General features: G+C 34.5%; 1 protein-coding gene across 3 annotated transcripts in view; it reads right to left on the bottom strand.

Moving 5' to 3' along the window:
* CSN1b (COP9 signalosome subunit 1b) overlaps window positions 1–17,745 on the bottom strand; it is a 47,789-nt gene that overhangs the window by 19,374 nt on the left and 10,670 nt on the right. For all 3 annotated transcript variants that reach the window (XM_081751461.1, XM_081751460.1, XM_081751462.1), the window contains exons 3-5: window positions 13,549–13,730; window positions 11,657–11,765; window positions 6,182–6,379 (exon numbers count right to left, since the gene is read on the bottom strand). In XM_081751461.1, the coding sequence (XP_081607587.1) occupies window positions 6,182–6,379; window positions 11,657–11,765; window positions 13,549–13,730 (489 nt within the window). The remainder of the gene's footprint in view (window positions 1–6,181; window positions 6,380–11,656; window positions 11,766–13,548; window positions 13,731–17,745) is intronic.

The raw sequence follows: 17,745 nt of genomic DNA, 5'->3' as shown, positions 1-17,745 counted from the left end.
AGGCGTGTTTCCAGAATACCAAAGAGTACTTATACCAATTTTGGAGTGAATAAGCTAAATCTTATGGAAGTTATTGGAAAAAGTTTATTTCGCAATTAGTTGGTAACACTGACTGGGATATCTCCTCTGTGCTTGGATGGCCCATCACAATTTTTGTATATGTGAAACTAGATGTAATAAGCTTTCAAACAAAAACAAATTCATTCATTGACATTTTGAGAAATAAAGGTTTAAAGTTTACGAAATGGCGTTCTAGTTTTTTTTTTTTTTTTTTTCTCTCAAAATGTTACCTTTCAAATAGCTTTATAAATTTTCTATGAGCTCTACGAAAAGCTTTCATTTTTTTTAACGGTAAACAACTTCAAGACAATCCGAGTAAAAAAAGAATCTTGTTTCTAGCATTAATAGGAACCGAAATATGATTTTATTATTATTAGTAGTAGTATTATTATTAGTGTTCTTACAAAACTGGGAAATACCATGTCATGACTGTTAAAAATGGATTTTCTTCTCATTTTTGAAATGCAATAACTTCTGAACTACTGATGCTATTGCAATAAAATTTACATACTTGCAATTAGCATAAAAAGTTTTATAACTCTACCAAATATCATCTAAATTTGAGATAGTGGGTTAAATTTTCCCAAACTTTTGGTTGAATTGATGTGGAATGACTCGGACATGACATCTCCCTGAAATATGTCTTTAATGTTTCAAACACTTTATTATTTATTTTCTTGTTAATTTAAATTGTAGTCTATGTCAGTTGTCAAACGTTATCAATATTTTTCTCATTGAGTTTTCTTGTTAACAGTTGTAGTTATATGGCAAATGTTTCATGCATTCCATATGCCTAGAATCTGTATGCACAAATCTAAAACTTCTTTTTCTTGGTTACATACACTCCGAAAAAAAAATAATTGTGAAAGTATTACGGAACTGTTTATTAGTGTTGAAAAATATTAATAATTTGTCTGTCAAACGACATAAAGGCAGAATAAGCAATTATTAAACTAATTATATATTGTGTTCCTATCACAGTTTTATTTTAATGCTGTGTAATAATATAAATGTTACCTTAATAAGCTTAGGCTTAAAACCTGTCAGCTTCCTTTACGATGTCTACTAGTTAAATTACACGTTGAGATTCTTTTAACGCTCATAATTTATGTTCCATCAACAATTCAGTTATTTTGTCACCGGGATTACTGAACCTGTATCATATCGCTTAATAGAAGATCGATGAAATGGAACAACAAAGCAAAGATGTATTAAGATGTCGCTACTAATCCAACCTGTCGATGATATGTCAGAAAGAAATATAATGTTATGTAATTTGAATTGATATGTTGTACGACAAATATGTACTACACTGAACTAATGTGAAGTAACTGAAGACTATATTATTTTTTATGAGTAATTAATTAAAGTCGGAGGAATGTACTTCGCCTCATATGATCTTGTAGGTTTCTGTTCAATGTATATCCGTGCTGACGTACTGAGTCCCGTAATACATGCTGTTTTTGTTATGCATAGCTCGCCTATGAATAGAAGGTGTGCACTGTAGTAACAATACTAATCAGAGTTTTGGTGTTATCATTTGGTTTCCTATTTTGTAGATTATTATTCTGTTGTATGATAGTTCATCTTGATAGTAGAATGTATTCCGAGTCTGGTCCAAATGAAGTCGGTTGTAAATACGCAATGTGCCAAAGGATGTAACAAGTTCACACGGATCCGATGTTACCAGTATACCACTCAACGTCTTTAAAAAAGACTTGGGTGAAAAGTTCACACTTGAGAATATTGTTAGATAAATGACACACTTATCCAGCGGCGCAGCCAAGGATGCAAGTTAAAAAATGGCGACCATAGCACGACTGGTCGCAAAAGACGCCCAAGAGATATCAGCGAAAAATAGTGCTCACTAGAAGAAAAGGCAATTTAATTTACGAGGGAAGTTACCGAACAAGAACAACAATTGGACAAGGCCGATATTATGATTATGGTGGTACCAATTAAAATGAATTATTGTGGAGAGAAGGACTCTAAAAAACAGTGATTATTATGATGAACAGGATACACTAAATAATCGAGTAAGTGTAATGCTTAGTTAGAATCCGCTATTGGTAACGATACTCGACAAAATAAATGGGTTAGATAGGAAGTTCGACACGATAAAAAGAAATCAAAACAGCAGTGGGGTAGTTTCAGATAGATTACTCACATCCAATTTGATGCCAATAGGGAAATAACATCTGGAGCAATTAAGAAAGAAATTGAACTGGATATGAATGGATTGAAGAATCATGGAACAAAATAATGATGGACAATATAACACATGCGGAGGAGGTTCACAAACAAATGGAAAGTGACAATGCAATCCTAACGAATGATAGAATACAAGACTCCACGAATATAATTTTCAAGTGGTGGAGCAAAACATGTGGCCTGACGGATGGATGACATTACGTCGATATGCTGCAGGGGTTAGACAATGTGAAAGAAACTGAGAACGTTAAAAAGAGGAAAGACAGGACAAAGGAAGTAAAAAATTAAAGAAGACTGGAGACGTTGGAGGAGAGAAACTACAGAAGATATAACAAGAAAAGAAAATTAAATAGACAAATAGCTTCTAGACATCGGATGCATACCCTATATGCTTATGTGAGCAAAATAGGGATAGTGCTATGCTGAAGACACCGCTCACATGTAACAGCGGAATAATAAGTAGTCCTTTCAGTTGTCAATTCTGTCGATGGACTAGATACCCCGACCTGCCAATTGATTCTAAAAATGTTCTACATTTTTTACTGGTGTGTTGGATGAACTGTTAAGGAGCATTTTGAATCTGTACCTGCCATGTATTCAAGGACGCTATCGACTATATCAATTCTCGAAAATGGTGCGTCTTGCTTTTCACAATCTTGCTTGTTTCATGACTGTTTCGATTATTTGTCAATGAGAAGTAGAATTTTGTTCATGTATTTTCATCAATTGTTCTTGTTAAAGTTTCTTGAGTCGATTTAACATATTATCTTTTGTGCTACTATCTATAGTAACATTCTGTATTGAAAGCGTTTTATACTTGTAGCACATGCTTACAAATTTCTCTCTCTTTCTAGCTGTAAATAGGTAGAGTTCTACGATATGTGTTAAAAAGAAGATATTTAACTACACTTAAAAGCTCGACATATATTAATAAAAGTAGGAAAAAAAGATTTAAACTTACTTTTACACACCAAATCCTCTGTAAGTGCAAATTCAATAACACACAAAGAGTGAAAAAGTGATTGCCTCTATCGGGACTCGAACCAGGATCTCCGCATACTGTGCCGATGCGTTAACCATTACGCGTAACAGTTGGAACGCATCGGCACGGTATGCCGAAGATCCTGGGTTCGAGTAGGCAATTACTTTTTCATTCTTTGTATGTTATTAAAATCTCGACATTTGATACATTCTAAACGATTTCTAGCATAGTTTGAGATATGAAAACATAGAATTTAACTCGTAAATTAGTTCATATTTATGAATTCTGGATTTGTGTGCTAGAAAGCAAAAAAGATGACAATCTAAAGCAGTTAGGCTCAAGTCCAATGGAGCTTCGTTTTGATGCTTTCAAAATACCAAAACCACGGATACATTTGTAATTTAGCAAACCATAATAGATAAACCATTTCACTGAAGATATAGAATGAACCTATGTGAATTGCGTAAACTTTATCATCATCAATCTTGCCTTCTAAATTGATCTTCTATTGGTGCATTCCGATTATATTGATGCTTCTGATGTTCTTTGCTGCGTTCTTATTATATTGATGCTTGCTTCAAATGTTTTTAAATGATGACAATGAATACTAATGTTGAAAGTGTTATTGAATGAAATGATGTACGCAAATGCTAAATATGAAATGCTGATTTGTAATTAAGAGCCAACACCAACCTTCAACGGATTATCAATATTCGCTTTAATACAATACGTAATCATAACTTGATGAAAATAAATCTTTATCTAATGTGATATGGTGAATGATACATGTTATTTTATTTCGAATTATCTATGGTTTTATGGTACTGGTAATTATTCCTCTTCTAGTGGACCTCGCTCGCTCTATTGTTGCGTATCTGTGGTTGCAATGAAGTCCGAATTCTTAGAAGAAGAAATAGCAACAACAGTAGGAATTTCTCACTAATTGTTCAACGTGACATGACTAGTTATGCAACTAAAGTTAACATCCAACAAACCTATCTTAGTAATCGTTGCAAAGGACAAAGATTAATATAGTAACGTTTCACGACTTCTCTTGAAGACTTAATAACAATTTAACATGTTATTGGCACTACTGTGAAACTAACAAAAACTATGAAAATCTAATAACCGAGTTAACGGTATCGTGCAGTGGAGTGAAACATTTTTTGATGCAATTATATTAACTATAGTAATAGATTTAATTATTAGCAATAAAATCTGTAGTTCTCAACCTATGTGGATTTATTCCTGAACCATGTTAGTACATGAACTTCTATTTCCTACAATAGTTGAGTTAGATTCAAATTACTAACTTCTCCTCCAGTAATTTGTAAGTACTAGACAGAAACTTCTAAAGTAGCTATATCATATAAAATCTTAACAATGTTACACTCTTCTGTTGCATTTATATTTTTTGGAACAGTAAAAATACAGCTTAAACAATAATTCTTAGTAACGCAGTTGAAGTTCAGCAAGGAAATAGTGACTCAATATTTAAAATAAATAAAATAAAATAAAATTCGAAAAAAAGTTTCAGGCTTAAAAGATTGTATTGTAATTAGGTAAAGACCCTTCATTACTTAAAATCTGAGAAACTATTAATGATACATCGCAAACTATTTGCACTTAGCACAGTTCATGCGAGATTGAATCACCTTCCAAAACAAACGATTTCCCAATAATAACGAAACAATAACCTTGAACTCCAGTTAAGCATCCGTTTTATTAATTTAATTGTATATGTTTCGACGACCTCTTGTCATCGTGAAAGTTATGAAATTTTTACATTGGTTAGTGGGCTTACATAATGATAAATTTTCAGTCTTTAGAAAAATACATTATTATGCCTCATTAAAAAAATATAAAAATAAGATTAAAAAAATAAAAAATACGAATCCAGTAACAAACTTGAAGAATTGTTGAATGTCAGTGAAGTGCAGCTTCCTGTTTACGTCCTTGGTAAAATACTTCATGAATGAAGAGATATTTTGTTTTAATCTGTCCCTATAATCTAAAGGTTTACCTGGGCTCGAACTACCAAAATGACATTATTACTCCCTGATCTCTATTATGTTATTTCGGTAAACCGAGCCCAGTATGTTACTAAGGACTGAAAATTTATCATTACGTGAGTCCACAAACCAATACAAAAATCCCTTCACAGTAACATATCGATGAACTTCAAGTTATAATTCATTATTAAAAATGCATTCCATGGACTCAATTAGTAATTTACAACTTTTAAAAAAATGTTTTTTTTTTTTTCTTTTCTTTTCTTTCCATACACGTGTAAATTGAAATTGCATGCAACACATAATCACCACATTCCGTTCTACATAATTAGGCCTACTTATTTCCAACACTAGAATTTCAGCATACCAAACTACCACACTCAAATAGGAACATGAGTAAAGGATTCTGAATAAACGGATTTTATGAGGTCTAAATAGGGGGTTCACGGAGATGATGAAACTTATTCTTGGGACATTGAATCGTTTGAAAAAAACCGCATTTCGGTATCTCCTACCGTTTTTGCTCTGATACCTGTCGACAGATAGACAAAGCCGTTCTATAAGACACTTATGCATAGCATTAGAAGTATAACAGCAATAAAAGAAACTCGGATTACGTGATATACTCATTTCGAATGAAATGATTCCAATTGAAAGACAATTCACCAAGCAACTTTTAAAAAAATGTGAGCCAATTATGCTGTAAAACACGTGAAAAACTATATTACACATATCTTTTTATAAAATATACTTACCAATTATGACACTACTAGTTCTACAAACCTTTACGAATTTTCTCTAAGTACAATTACAGGTAAAATACACATGCGACTGCAGTTTGACTAGAAACCTACGTTCGGTATTGTTATAATATAACCTATCACGTCTAATAAAAACTATCTGTGTTGATATGCACCTTAATCACATTTAGACACATATTCACAACATGTTTTCCACTGGTACAATAGTCTCTCGCTCTTGAGTAGCATTTAAGGGCATTCGAAAGATCACCACAATCCAAATAATGGTCTCCCAAGTCGTCATGGCCTCTTCTGATACTTTCTTTTATTGAGTTAGATTTGTAGTTCTTAAGATCTGTGTCAAGCTTCTCCAACTGAAAAAAAGAAAGAAGAAAGTGTAACCAACTGAATGCCGGTAATCTGTTCATTCATCTGGAATTCTAAACTTATTCAAATCAGGTTTTCACAGTATCTTGAAAACTGCTCACCAGTTCAAAAAAAGAAAAACCTGGACATTCATCTGTCTTTGAAAAGCTCTGCACTTTTACCGCAGTTGGAATTAAATTAAACAAATCTGAATTTTCCTTAGCCCATTCATATCTTTACTTAGACCAGAAGTATTAGAGTTTTCTACCTACGTTGCCAGAATACGGCCATTCAAAGCAAATTAGATGCCTATGAGTTATTGATCAAGACTGAAATACTATACAGATAGATGATTAAAGAAATGGGTACACCTGTAGTTTGCAACACGTAAGACTATGAGATGGTATCATTCAGGATGCTTGTAAAGCTGGATCATTGTTGGCACCTTTCAACCTTAGGAAATAACTCTACTGTTCGGGTTAAAATCCGTCAACAATAAGGACGTAAAATCAACCCGATGTTCCAAACTTGCACACATACGTAATGCAATAACAACACAATTTTCCAGTATAAATTTGTAATATACATTAGATTTTGGCGCTAGGTGGTGTATATACTGTTGTAAATAGAAAAAAAAGATTGTTTTTCAGAAACTTTTTTTTTTTTTTTTTTTTTTAATGCCTCGCTTTTCTCTTAAATTTTGTCTTTTACTTTAAAAATAGATATTTGTAACGTTTCTAACGTCTATTTAAGAAAGAAATATTTTTATGTAGGTAATTACAATAAAATGCAACATACTGTTAGATTACGAACATTTTGCAATATATACACAGTCTGTAACAAATAACTGCACCACTGAAGAAATTTAGAGAAACATTGAAATATATTTTAATATCACAATAATTATGTACCTTACAATGTCGAATCGAGTCTCAAATTGTTGCTTGTTGCTACATGATGCTTTTTGTACTATTTTCACTGGTTTTTAATTCTGCTTTCCCCCAACAGATGGCTCTGATATCTTTGTGGAAATGGCTAATGCCTATTAATTAGATATAGTCTACTCACAGGTGGAAATTGCGTGAAAGACCTTTGTTCCAGACTTATTCAGTTATTAAATAGTATTCCAAGAGTTTTCTTAGTTAAATTGTGCATTATTGTAGCAAGTTTGTGCAGTAACTGTGACTTGTATACTTCATAGGCACAGTAATAAGCGATACGTCACTACGCAAACAAGGGGTGATACTTGCTCTGAAACCAGCGGGTTTTCCGCAGCAGCAGATAGCTGCAAAAGTTAGTGTGGATCACACAACAGTAGGAAGGGTTCTTAGGAAGCAAAGTAAGCTTGCCACGTCATCTTTGAGAAGACATTTCGGGAGAAAACCACGGGAAAAGCCTTGTCTTGCAGAAAAGCACATCAAAGCGTGGAAACAGTTTTGTGACATGTACGGTACTTGGGTGTTGATCAATGGAAATATGTAATATTTCCTGACGAAAAGAAATTTATGCTACTTGGGAATGACAGCAGTGACAGGCTTTGGATAGGAAGAGTGAGGTACTGAAGAGTGATTGCGTATTGGCAACACAAAAGTTCAGTGCAAATGTTATCGTGTCGTGTTGTTTCACCTCGAGAGGTATAGGTAGACTGGAAATTTTAATTGGAAGCGCTTCTGCCGAACAATACACCACAGTTCTATCAAAAAGTGTATTGCCAACTGCTAGAGATTACTTTCTATGTGAAAATGTAGACTACTTCATCTTCCAAGACGGCAAAGCTCCCTGTTACGGCGCACGAGTAGTTAATAAGTGGTGTTCTGAGATGGACATTTACCAGTTGTGGTGGCCACTGAGCTCCCCTGATATGAACCCCATTGAGAATTTGAGGCACATCATGTCCCGTCGGCTTCAAAGAAAAACCTTTAAGACCAGGACAGAGCCCGTTTAAACCATTGTTGCCGTATGGTGCCACGGAACAGAAGTTGATGTGTTGCAAGCATTGGTTTACAGCATGCCACAGAGATTGGCAACACTGAAGGCGGCTAAGGGATGGCATAGGATGTTCTGAGAGACATTTATAGAAAAACGAACTTTTTTGTTTTTCTTAGTATTCATTAGGCTTTTCATTTGTACAGATACATTAAGTTTTGCTCATAATATTCATCATTATAATGTCATATTTTGCAATATGTTAATAGTGTTACTTTATTCAGAAGCAACATACCGAGATTATTTGTATCATATAGGCATAAATTATGGTATTATGTGAACAATTAGTTTGTAAGTTATTAACATACGTATCAACCAAGACCTCGGATAGTTGTAATGTTTAATATGAACCCTATATTTGCTGTGAATCATCAAAAACACAGCATTCCTTGCGTTGGGTTAAGTGATGCAGTTATTTTGTTACAGACTGTATATATGAGTAGCATACCTACTAATAATTCGGGTTTCAGCAGTATTTCAGCAATATCAACCAAGAAATGAAAGTAGAAATGAAAATTTGCTGTCTAGTCAAAGTACGCCTTTAATTTGTACGAAATTATTTTCACGTACAGTATAAAATGCAAATAACTTGCCTAAAGGAAAAAGCTAAAGATACTAATTTGCCTACTAGTATTTTTCTAAATACCACACAGAAGAAATTTGTCGATTCTATACATGATGTGAACATCCAAGACATAAATATAGGATGACATAATTTGACGCAGTATTTCTCAGTAATACCATTGAAACTAAGATGTAAAAAGGAGAGAAAATTTTTCCTATGAAATTATTGTTTACAAAAATGAGACTACTAAATATAATTGTGTACAATTCTAAACATTATCAAAAAACAGCATCTGTTACTTTTGAGTTACTACTTACATAACCCATCAGGTTAAGGTCATAAAATATTTTTAAGTGGCTAGTTTTAAAGGGCTATGGTTTTAAGAACATACAAATGTCGTCACAAATTCGGCCGTAATGTCATTTTTCTTCAAAGCAGAGAAAGGAACTTCTCGTAACGAGACTATCGAAATAAAGAAAAATTCGGCACTTTCCTTTGCTTGTGTAACAGAGATATTGAGACACAGGACCAGGACGGGAGAATGAAAGTTACTAGTACAATAAAAAAAGTAATCAAATGTGGAATCATCACAGCAATTTGCTCCTAAAGGTACAAGAAAACAAAGGGTTTGTAAGTTACGAGGGCTTCGACTCAAGTTCTGCTGATTATCTGCAACATAAATCAATAAATAGTTGCCAGAAAACAACATACATTTGAAAAAAGACATGAAAAACAACGAGGTCTGATTTAAAAAAAGAAAAAGAAAAAAAACTTCCTTAGCCACCTGCCTTAGTGCCTTAGAGCTTGCTGATTCTTCTCACTACTTGGGGCTGAAATTGGTAAAGAGGGTAAAATGGGTCAACTTATCCGTTAACTTGGAATATTCCTTATCTCTCTATATAAAATTAGTCCTATGTAAATGACTGGCTGACTGATCAACACCCAGGTCAAATCACTTAAGTTAGAAACTGAAATTTTGACAGCTTAGGATTTGTGACGTAAGGTACTCAGGAAGCATTTTATGAAATTCGAAGAGGTGCGGCGATTATTACAGTAAAATGTCCATATCCCAATCTCTGAAGGGAAGCGAAAGATATTTGGCATATAGACTTTATATTTAAAATAATTAGATACGTGTTTCAAAGCTTTTGATATTTCTCCTAGAAGGAAAGAAAAAATGTGGGAAGACAATTGTCATAACCCGATGGCCCTTTAAGGTTACAGACATGAAATTTGATATTTATACTTTTCACTTAAAATAATTAAATAAATTTTTCAGTTTTTCGATATTTCCCCTACAAGAGAAGAAATAAGGTTAGGGTTGCAGTTGCTCAAATAAGATGGCCATTATCTTGAAATCCCTTAAGGATAGAGACAAGAAATTTAGTACTTAGACTTTTCATTTAAAATAACTAAAGACATATTTCAGGGTTCCTACTGATCTGGAGAAATCTATTACCCTGATCTTTGGGAAATTCCCTTACTTACATGACAAAGTGTCGGAAAAACATGGACATACAAATAAGGAATAAATAACGGTGAATATTTATATATTCGAACGTTTATTCTATAGAGACTAATAGTAATCAACTGCTCATACGTACATTCCACTTATCTTACCAAATAGGTACTATAATGGTTAACTAAGCTGGAATTGGTGTGCAATTAATATTACAAAAAATATATTTAATAAAATTTCCCTGATTTCCAGTCTTTTTCCCTGAGTCTTCCTGGCCTGCACCATTTTCCCTGACCAGTAGGAACCCTGTATTTCAGCGTTTTTTGATATTTCCCTTCGAAGGTTAAATAAATGGATGGCCATATCCTTTTCCCCTCGGAACGCTTTAAAATCAGAGACATGTTAGGAATATACAACTCGTTATTGAAAAGAAGTTGGAATATGCCACAGCGTTTCCGGAAATTCCGTTTTTTAACAAGAGAAGGGGGACAATTTCTATTTATTTTCAGTATATAAAAATGATTTTGAGGTTGTCAGTCTTATGATCAGAAGAAAACAAATAAAACATTCAAAATGAAGTTTTGAACACAGGTAGCACTTGAACTGACAGAGGTTTTTATCATTTCACTTTAATTGAAATGTGTATTCTAAGGGAGAAAGAGATTCAAATTTTTCACAAAGAATAATACCGTAAATGTATTCTTGCCGTGCGAAGATTACAAGCAAAAGCTGAAATATGAGGTGCGAGTGCGTAGGCCGAGCAAATAACCTGTCGTGACCTGAGGAAGCGAAATACCAAGTTCGCCAAAGGCCAGTATACATAATATTTTCGACGATAGGTTTCGTAAAAATTATTTAATTTTGAAGCAAGACATTAAGTGTATTTCCCAATCACAATTAAGAGGTAAATTTACCACTCATTTCTTTTAATAATATATTTTCAGATACTTTTGTAAGAACATTGCGACTTCCACCAAATATATAGCATTAGTTTTCTTTGAGGCTTCAATTTGAGATTGTAATTAATTAGAGGCACAGGAATGAATTCACGACATCTTAAAAAAAGAAATTAAATATATCTATTCTAGAAATCATTAAATTTTGGTAAATATATATATGTTCTGCAAAAAATTTATATTTTCCTTGAATATGTGAAGTATCGAGTTTACATCAAAGATAAATATACCATAAAACGTTAATTCCGTTTTTTTATGTAGCTGTATATTCGACACATAATTTCTTTCAAAATTTAATTACTTTTCTCGGCTACGTTACCTTAAGAGCAGCTTTTTTTGACTTCATATCAACCCACTGCATATCTAAAGCTGGAAGGTCTTGAGAGGCCGCTTGCCCTCCCCCTGCTATATCAGGAAGATTAGTACTACTGCAAATACAGAAAACAATCATGTTACATATTCTGTCGTATTAATATGCATTTTTTTTTTTTCATTTTAAGCACTACTCACAACTATAAAATAAGGTAGATGAAAATATATTAAATTTAAGAAGTTACCCTCTTTAAAATCTGATGACAGACTGTTGATGAGGTATTTAATTTGTGTAACGCTCTTTCGGTGCAGACGACCCGGGTTCGATTCTCGGTGAGAGGTCTTCCACGCTAAGCTGTAGGTCCATATCTCATATAGCCTCCGTGCTGAAAGGGACGCTAAACTGCAATCCAACAACAACAAAAACAGACACGATTTGAGAGTTACAAGTTCCTTTTTAATGTGTTCATGTTTTATATGTAACATACAAATGAATAAATGCAAGTGGGAATAAAAATGTTAAATAAACAAACAATAAAGAAATACTTAATAAGGAAAAATAGAAACTAAAAATAAGGTTACTGAGACACAGACCATAAAAGAAACAAAGAGAAAAGACGGAAATACAGAAACTCAAAGGATCGACAAAGTAGCAGGTCCTGGTAAATATGTGATATTAGGTGACGAAGTAGTAGGGAAAAAAAATAAATAAATAAAGAACAAAGTTGTGAGCCGCTCAGGTTCATGTGATGGATTTATTAGCTTAAAAGTAACTTAAGTTTAGCTAAGGAAAATAAAACTAATGACACGGGTGGGTTACTATTAATGTAAGAAAGCAAAGGAATAATGATTAAAGATTTAGATATGAATAATATAAGGGAAAAAGAATACTAATATTCGGGAGACCTGGATTCCATTCACGTTGGAAGGCTATGGTGCGGATCCTGTGTTAAACTGTAAGTCCCCATCTCCATATAGCCTCGGGGCTGACAGACACACTTAACTTCACATCAACCAACCAAGAATAAGGAAAGAAAGAAGCCAAGAATATATTAATTCTTGCCAGGAGAAATTTAATATAATAATAATAAAATAAATTTTTTAATTGACAAAGATGATAATATGCATACCACGCAAAAATGAGTCACCTCCCTCTAGAACTAATACAGTCCACTATCAAAATTATGTACGACATTCCAGTGTTAACATATCACTGATCTACCAGCGCCGCTAACTGGAATGAGTCAGTCGGTTGTAAGATGTTATAGAAACACTTCGTCAAGATGGGTCGAAGCAAAGAGGGTCACTGTGTTTAGATATTCTGACGGGGACACAATTTATAAAGTTGCCTGATTTGTTGGCGTATGAATGGTTTACAGGACAAAAAATGGTCTACAGCAGCGTTAGATGCGTAGTCAGGATCCGACCTAAAAATAATTTCTATATTGTCACAAAGAAATATATAGGTAACTTCCAACATTTTTCGAACTGTACATATAGAAGCTTTTCAATGTAAATTTGATCAAAAAAACAGGCTACAAATTTGGAGAGCCTGTCTAAGTAAGAAGTTTGGTGATTTTGTGTACAGGCCTTGGCAACAGACGAAAGTCGGTATCTTGCTGGCAATAAAAAAGAAGGCCTAGCACATTCAAGGAAGATGGTAATCATTTTATTTTGTGTTGCTACGTAATTTAAATATTAATTAGTTGCATAAGGAAATGAAGAGAAACTATGAACACGTAAAGAACTTGTACTCCAGAAAAGCAGTGTCTACCCTGACGACGGCTACAGCAAGTATAGTGGCCGAAAGTAGCTAGAAGTTAAATTCCACGCAAATTAAAGGTAAAAAATTTTCATTTTATTTATACGGAACAATGATGATAGATGTGTTCTACTTACGTTACAGCTTCCTGCAGTTTCTTGTGGAGCTGCTGATAAAGTGACACATTGTACGTGGTCATTACATAGTTTATGCCCATTTTTAAAGCTTCCACTCTGAGAGAGGGACAATGATCAGCAATGTACATCAATCGATGAAGTTTGGCCAAACCTGAATAACTATTGGCATAGGCTTCTAAATCCTGTAATATAAATCATGAATGAATACTTTATATAACTGTGGAGGAAGATACATTCAACATCTGAAATGTTAAAGTAGAACAATAACTGAAAGAAGACCAATGACAGAAAAAAAAAAAGAAAAAAAAAAACTGCTTGTCACCTACATCATACTGCATTAAATGCGAGCTCCTTCGTAGCTATGTGCATAACATAGGCACCTTTGGCGTGGGAAATTTGAGTTCGATTCCTGGCGGGAACTAACGTGGTTCAGATCCCACGTCTCATATAACCTCAGTGCTCAAAGAGACGTTCAACTCAAGATCTATTCTAATTTAATCTGCAATAAATAAATATTCTATATTCATGTAAATATTTACATTTTCCATAATTGTTACGAGAATTTCGTAACGCTTATGTTCTAATCACATCACGTAAAAGGTATTTTCCCAACGAAGTTTTAAATGTGTATGCAGTGTTCATTCAGTGTCTTGAATATAATTTACACAGTTTTCAGTTCCCACAAACAATGGCATATCTGGGTATAAACAATATCGTAACTCTGACAAAGACATTTATATTCCAACACGTATTTCAACAAAAATAACAGGTGATACCTAAAATTTGGCACTAATGATGACCTGCTACATAATTCGCTAATATTAAATGAATGTTCTTTCGTACGTTACAGGTGGTTAACTTAGTCCATCATCTTTAATCACACGGAATCTTGTTGGAGTGAAGTAATTTATAAGAGGGATATTGCATCATGAATCATAGAGAACTGATTTCTCGAGGGTACGCCTTTTGTGATAATCACATAAATAAAGAAAGAAAGTTTATCACAGATCATTTTAAATAAGAAAATATGGCTAAAACAACTACATATAGCTATATTTGTCGTTGGGAAAAGGGAATATCACCCAATCGAAATATCAGGATCAGGTCTGAACGCAGTTGTAATGAACAAAGCCAACATTCGTTGATTGGAATAACAGTCAACATCAAAGCTGAAAAATCAACGAGAAAGTTAGCCAAAACATTCAGATGTTGCCGGTCTTATATAGTAAAAACTACTACTCACACATAGTCAATTCAGGTCCGAAACGCAACTCTCAGAATTGTATTTGGTCTAGGAATTAATTCGTGCGGTTGGTACGCACACATTGAAGCTGTAGTACAAACACAAGATATATAAATACCTTAAGAAAAATATTGTCCATCGCTAGCCACCACTTTCGCCCATCTGTCAGGCAATGTACGGATTCCGTGGCGAAAGAAGTCCTCATCCTTGGAAGCGATCCAGTCAGAGACCCATGTTTCGATATCTTCTGAAGAAGTAAACCGCTGTCCAATCAAATCGTTGTTCATGCAATCAAACAAGTAGTAGTCCGAAGGAGCAACGTCTGGTGAATACGGCGGGTGGGGTAACACTTCCCATCCGACATTTTCTAAATAGGTTTTGACCGGTTTTGCGACATGTGGGCGAGCGTTATCATGTTGAACAATAAGTTTATCATGTCTGTTCTCCCATTCTGGTCGTGTTCTGGCCAGAGCTTGCTTCAAACGCATTAATTGTCGTCGATAACGTTCTCCATTCATAGTTTCACCCGGTTGCAGCAGCTCATAGTACACCACACCTTTCATATCCCACCATATGCACAGCATAACCTTTGCACAGTGAATATCTCGTTTTGGTTGTGATGGACCTAGTTCACCTGGTTTCACCCAGGCCTTTTTTCGTTTAGGGTTCTCGTAATGGATTCACTTCTCATCACCCGTAATAATTCGATGCAGAAACCCCTTTCTGCTCTGTCGTTGAAGCAGCAATTCGCAAATGGTTTTTCGTCTTTCAACGTCTCTGTCTTTCAATTCATGTGGAACCCAATGTGACATCTTTTGAATCATTCCCATGGCTTTCAAGCGTTTGGAGACTGTTGTTTGATCAACGCCTAATGCTGCTGCAAGTTGTTCCTGCGTTTGATACGAATCCTGCTCGAGCAATGCTGTCAATTCTTCGTCTTGAAATTTTTTTGGCTGTCCAGCTCGCTCTTGGTCTGCCAACCTGAAATCACCACTTCTAAACCGTGCAAACCACTTCTGACACGTTCGCTCAGTTAGAGCATGGTCACCATACACTTCCACCAAAATACGATGACTTTCAGTCGCACTTTTCTGCATGTTAAAGTAATGCAGCAGGACACCCCGCAAAAACACTTTATCAGGCACAAATTGCGCCATGTTCACTTAACTACAAACTGGTGTTGTTGACGCTTTAATCCACTGCCCTATACTACGAACGATACGCGATGACAGGGGTTTGCAACACATGTGTGGATACACAGAACTGTGGGACGCTCCGTTCGTTGCGCCATCTCTTGTCCACCCGCACGAATTAATTCCTAGACCAAATATTTCCGAATTCTCTTCAAACAAACACGTTAACACACATCTTTTCTATATAGTACAACTGAGACTTTCAATATTTCAACGTTCTCTGTTCTACAGACTGCCTAAATTATACAACGAGATGTCACATACACCCGTAGATTTATTTACTTCTAACACTGCACTACGACGTCATTTAAATAAACGATAAATTGACTCAGTATTGTCAATATTTCTTGTTGTTACTTTGATATTATTATTATTATTATTATCGCGTTATAATATCTTTTAGATATTCCAGTGTAAACTGGCCTTTAGAATTTCATTTTACACCACTGATTATAACACAGCCAATGAAGATGTTAAATGTAAAAGGAAAAGCAAATTTGAGAAAAAAATCCTGGCATGGGTAACCGTTTCACCTGCTGGGATTTCACAATCGTTTTTCCAACCTTCGTGACTGGTAATCAATCAACAAGTGTACCTAAAGGATTGCATTACTTATTCCGTTTACCAAAACTACTATTACGATGATAATTATGTTTTTTGGTCTCATCTCGTTATGCGAAATCAGTGGTATCATATCTAACCGATGAAAATATAACTTGTTGCTAAGCAAGATAATCCCCTTGTGCTCCGCAGTTTCGGCCAATTGAACAATTTTGGTCAATTCTTAAAGGGCTTGTGTACCAGAACGAAGGAGGGGGGGGGGAGAGGAAGCTAAAAATGAAAAGAATCTTAAAAACAGAATACGTATTGTTTGAAAAAAGTAGACTTGAATCTCATACAATGGATGGCAGATAGTGTACCAAAAAAGTTAGATCACGTTCGACGCACTGGAAGAATTAAATCTATGTTGTTTCTTTTAGATCATTACGTACGAGAGACTGTAATATATTAAAATTTCAGAAAACCATTTTTCATTTTTATACTGAATCATATTTAGTGTCAAATTTTAGGAATCACCTGTTAAGTCTGGAAGAACAGCTCATTACCCTGATCACGCACCTTGGGATTGTTTCAGCAACTACCTCCGTCGCTTTCATCAGCCAATTTTAAATTTAAAGAACGACAAGTACTAGAATTCACATACTCTTCTGTTTGGTCCTCTCCTCACAAAATATTAAAAACAAACTTGTTGGTGGAAACCTTTCGAAGATGTTAAAAACTTGAAAATACTACCGAATAATACTAATATTTATAACACACAACTCGACGTTGTACAAATATAAAATTGGCTAACAAAAGCAACCGAGTTAACTGCAATCATATATATATATATATATATATATATATATATTGAAATCATATATAGTTTTATCATCCTGATGTTTTTACTGGGTCTTCCTCATTCAAATCAAGCAAATACCGGGAGAGAACCTAAGATAACAGGTAGTGGATAAATTGAAACTGAAACACTCGGTAGAAAATCATCATTTGTATTTAATAAGGTGTTGCGGCACCTTTGGCGGCCACTATAGTAGCAACCGATGTGCGAAAGATTAATAGAGATCCTGTACTGTTTGCAGATGGATTTTCAGCCATCGCTCTTGAAAGCAATGACAGGTTCAGCACGTGCACGTGGTGGAAGAAAACGCTTCCTCATTCGATCCTCGAACAATTTCCATATAGGTTCAATAATGTTGAGAT

This window comes from Thermobia domestica, chromosome 3, assembly GCF_964235325.1.
Source record: "Thermobia domestica chromosome 3, izTheDome1.hap1.1, whole genome shotgun sequence".
Taxonomy (NCBI): Eukaryota; Metazoa; Arthropoda; class Insecta; order Zygentoma; family Lepismatidae; genus Thermobia; species Thermobia domestica.
Note: the sequence above shows the minus strand (reverse complement) of the source record. Positions and strands in the feature narration are given on the sequence as shown.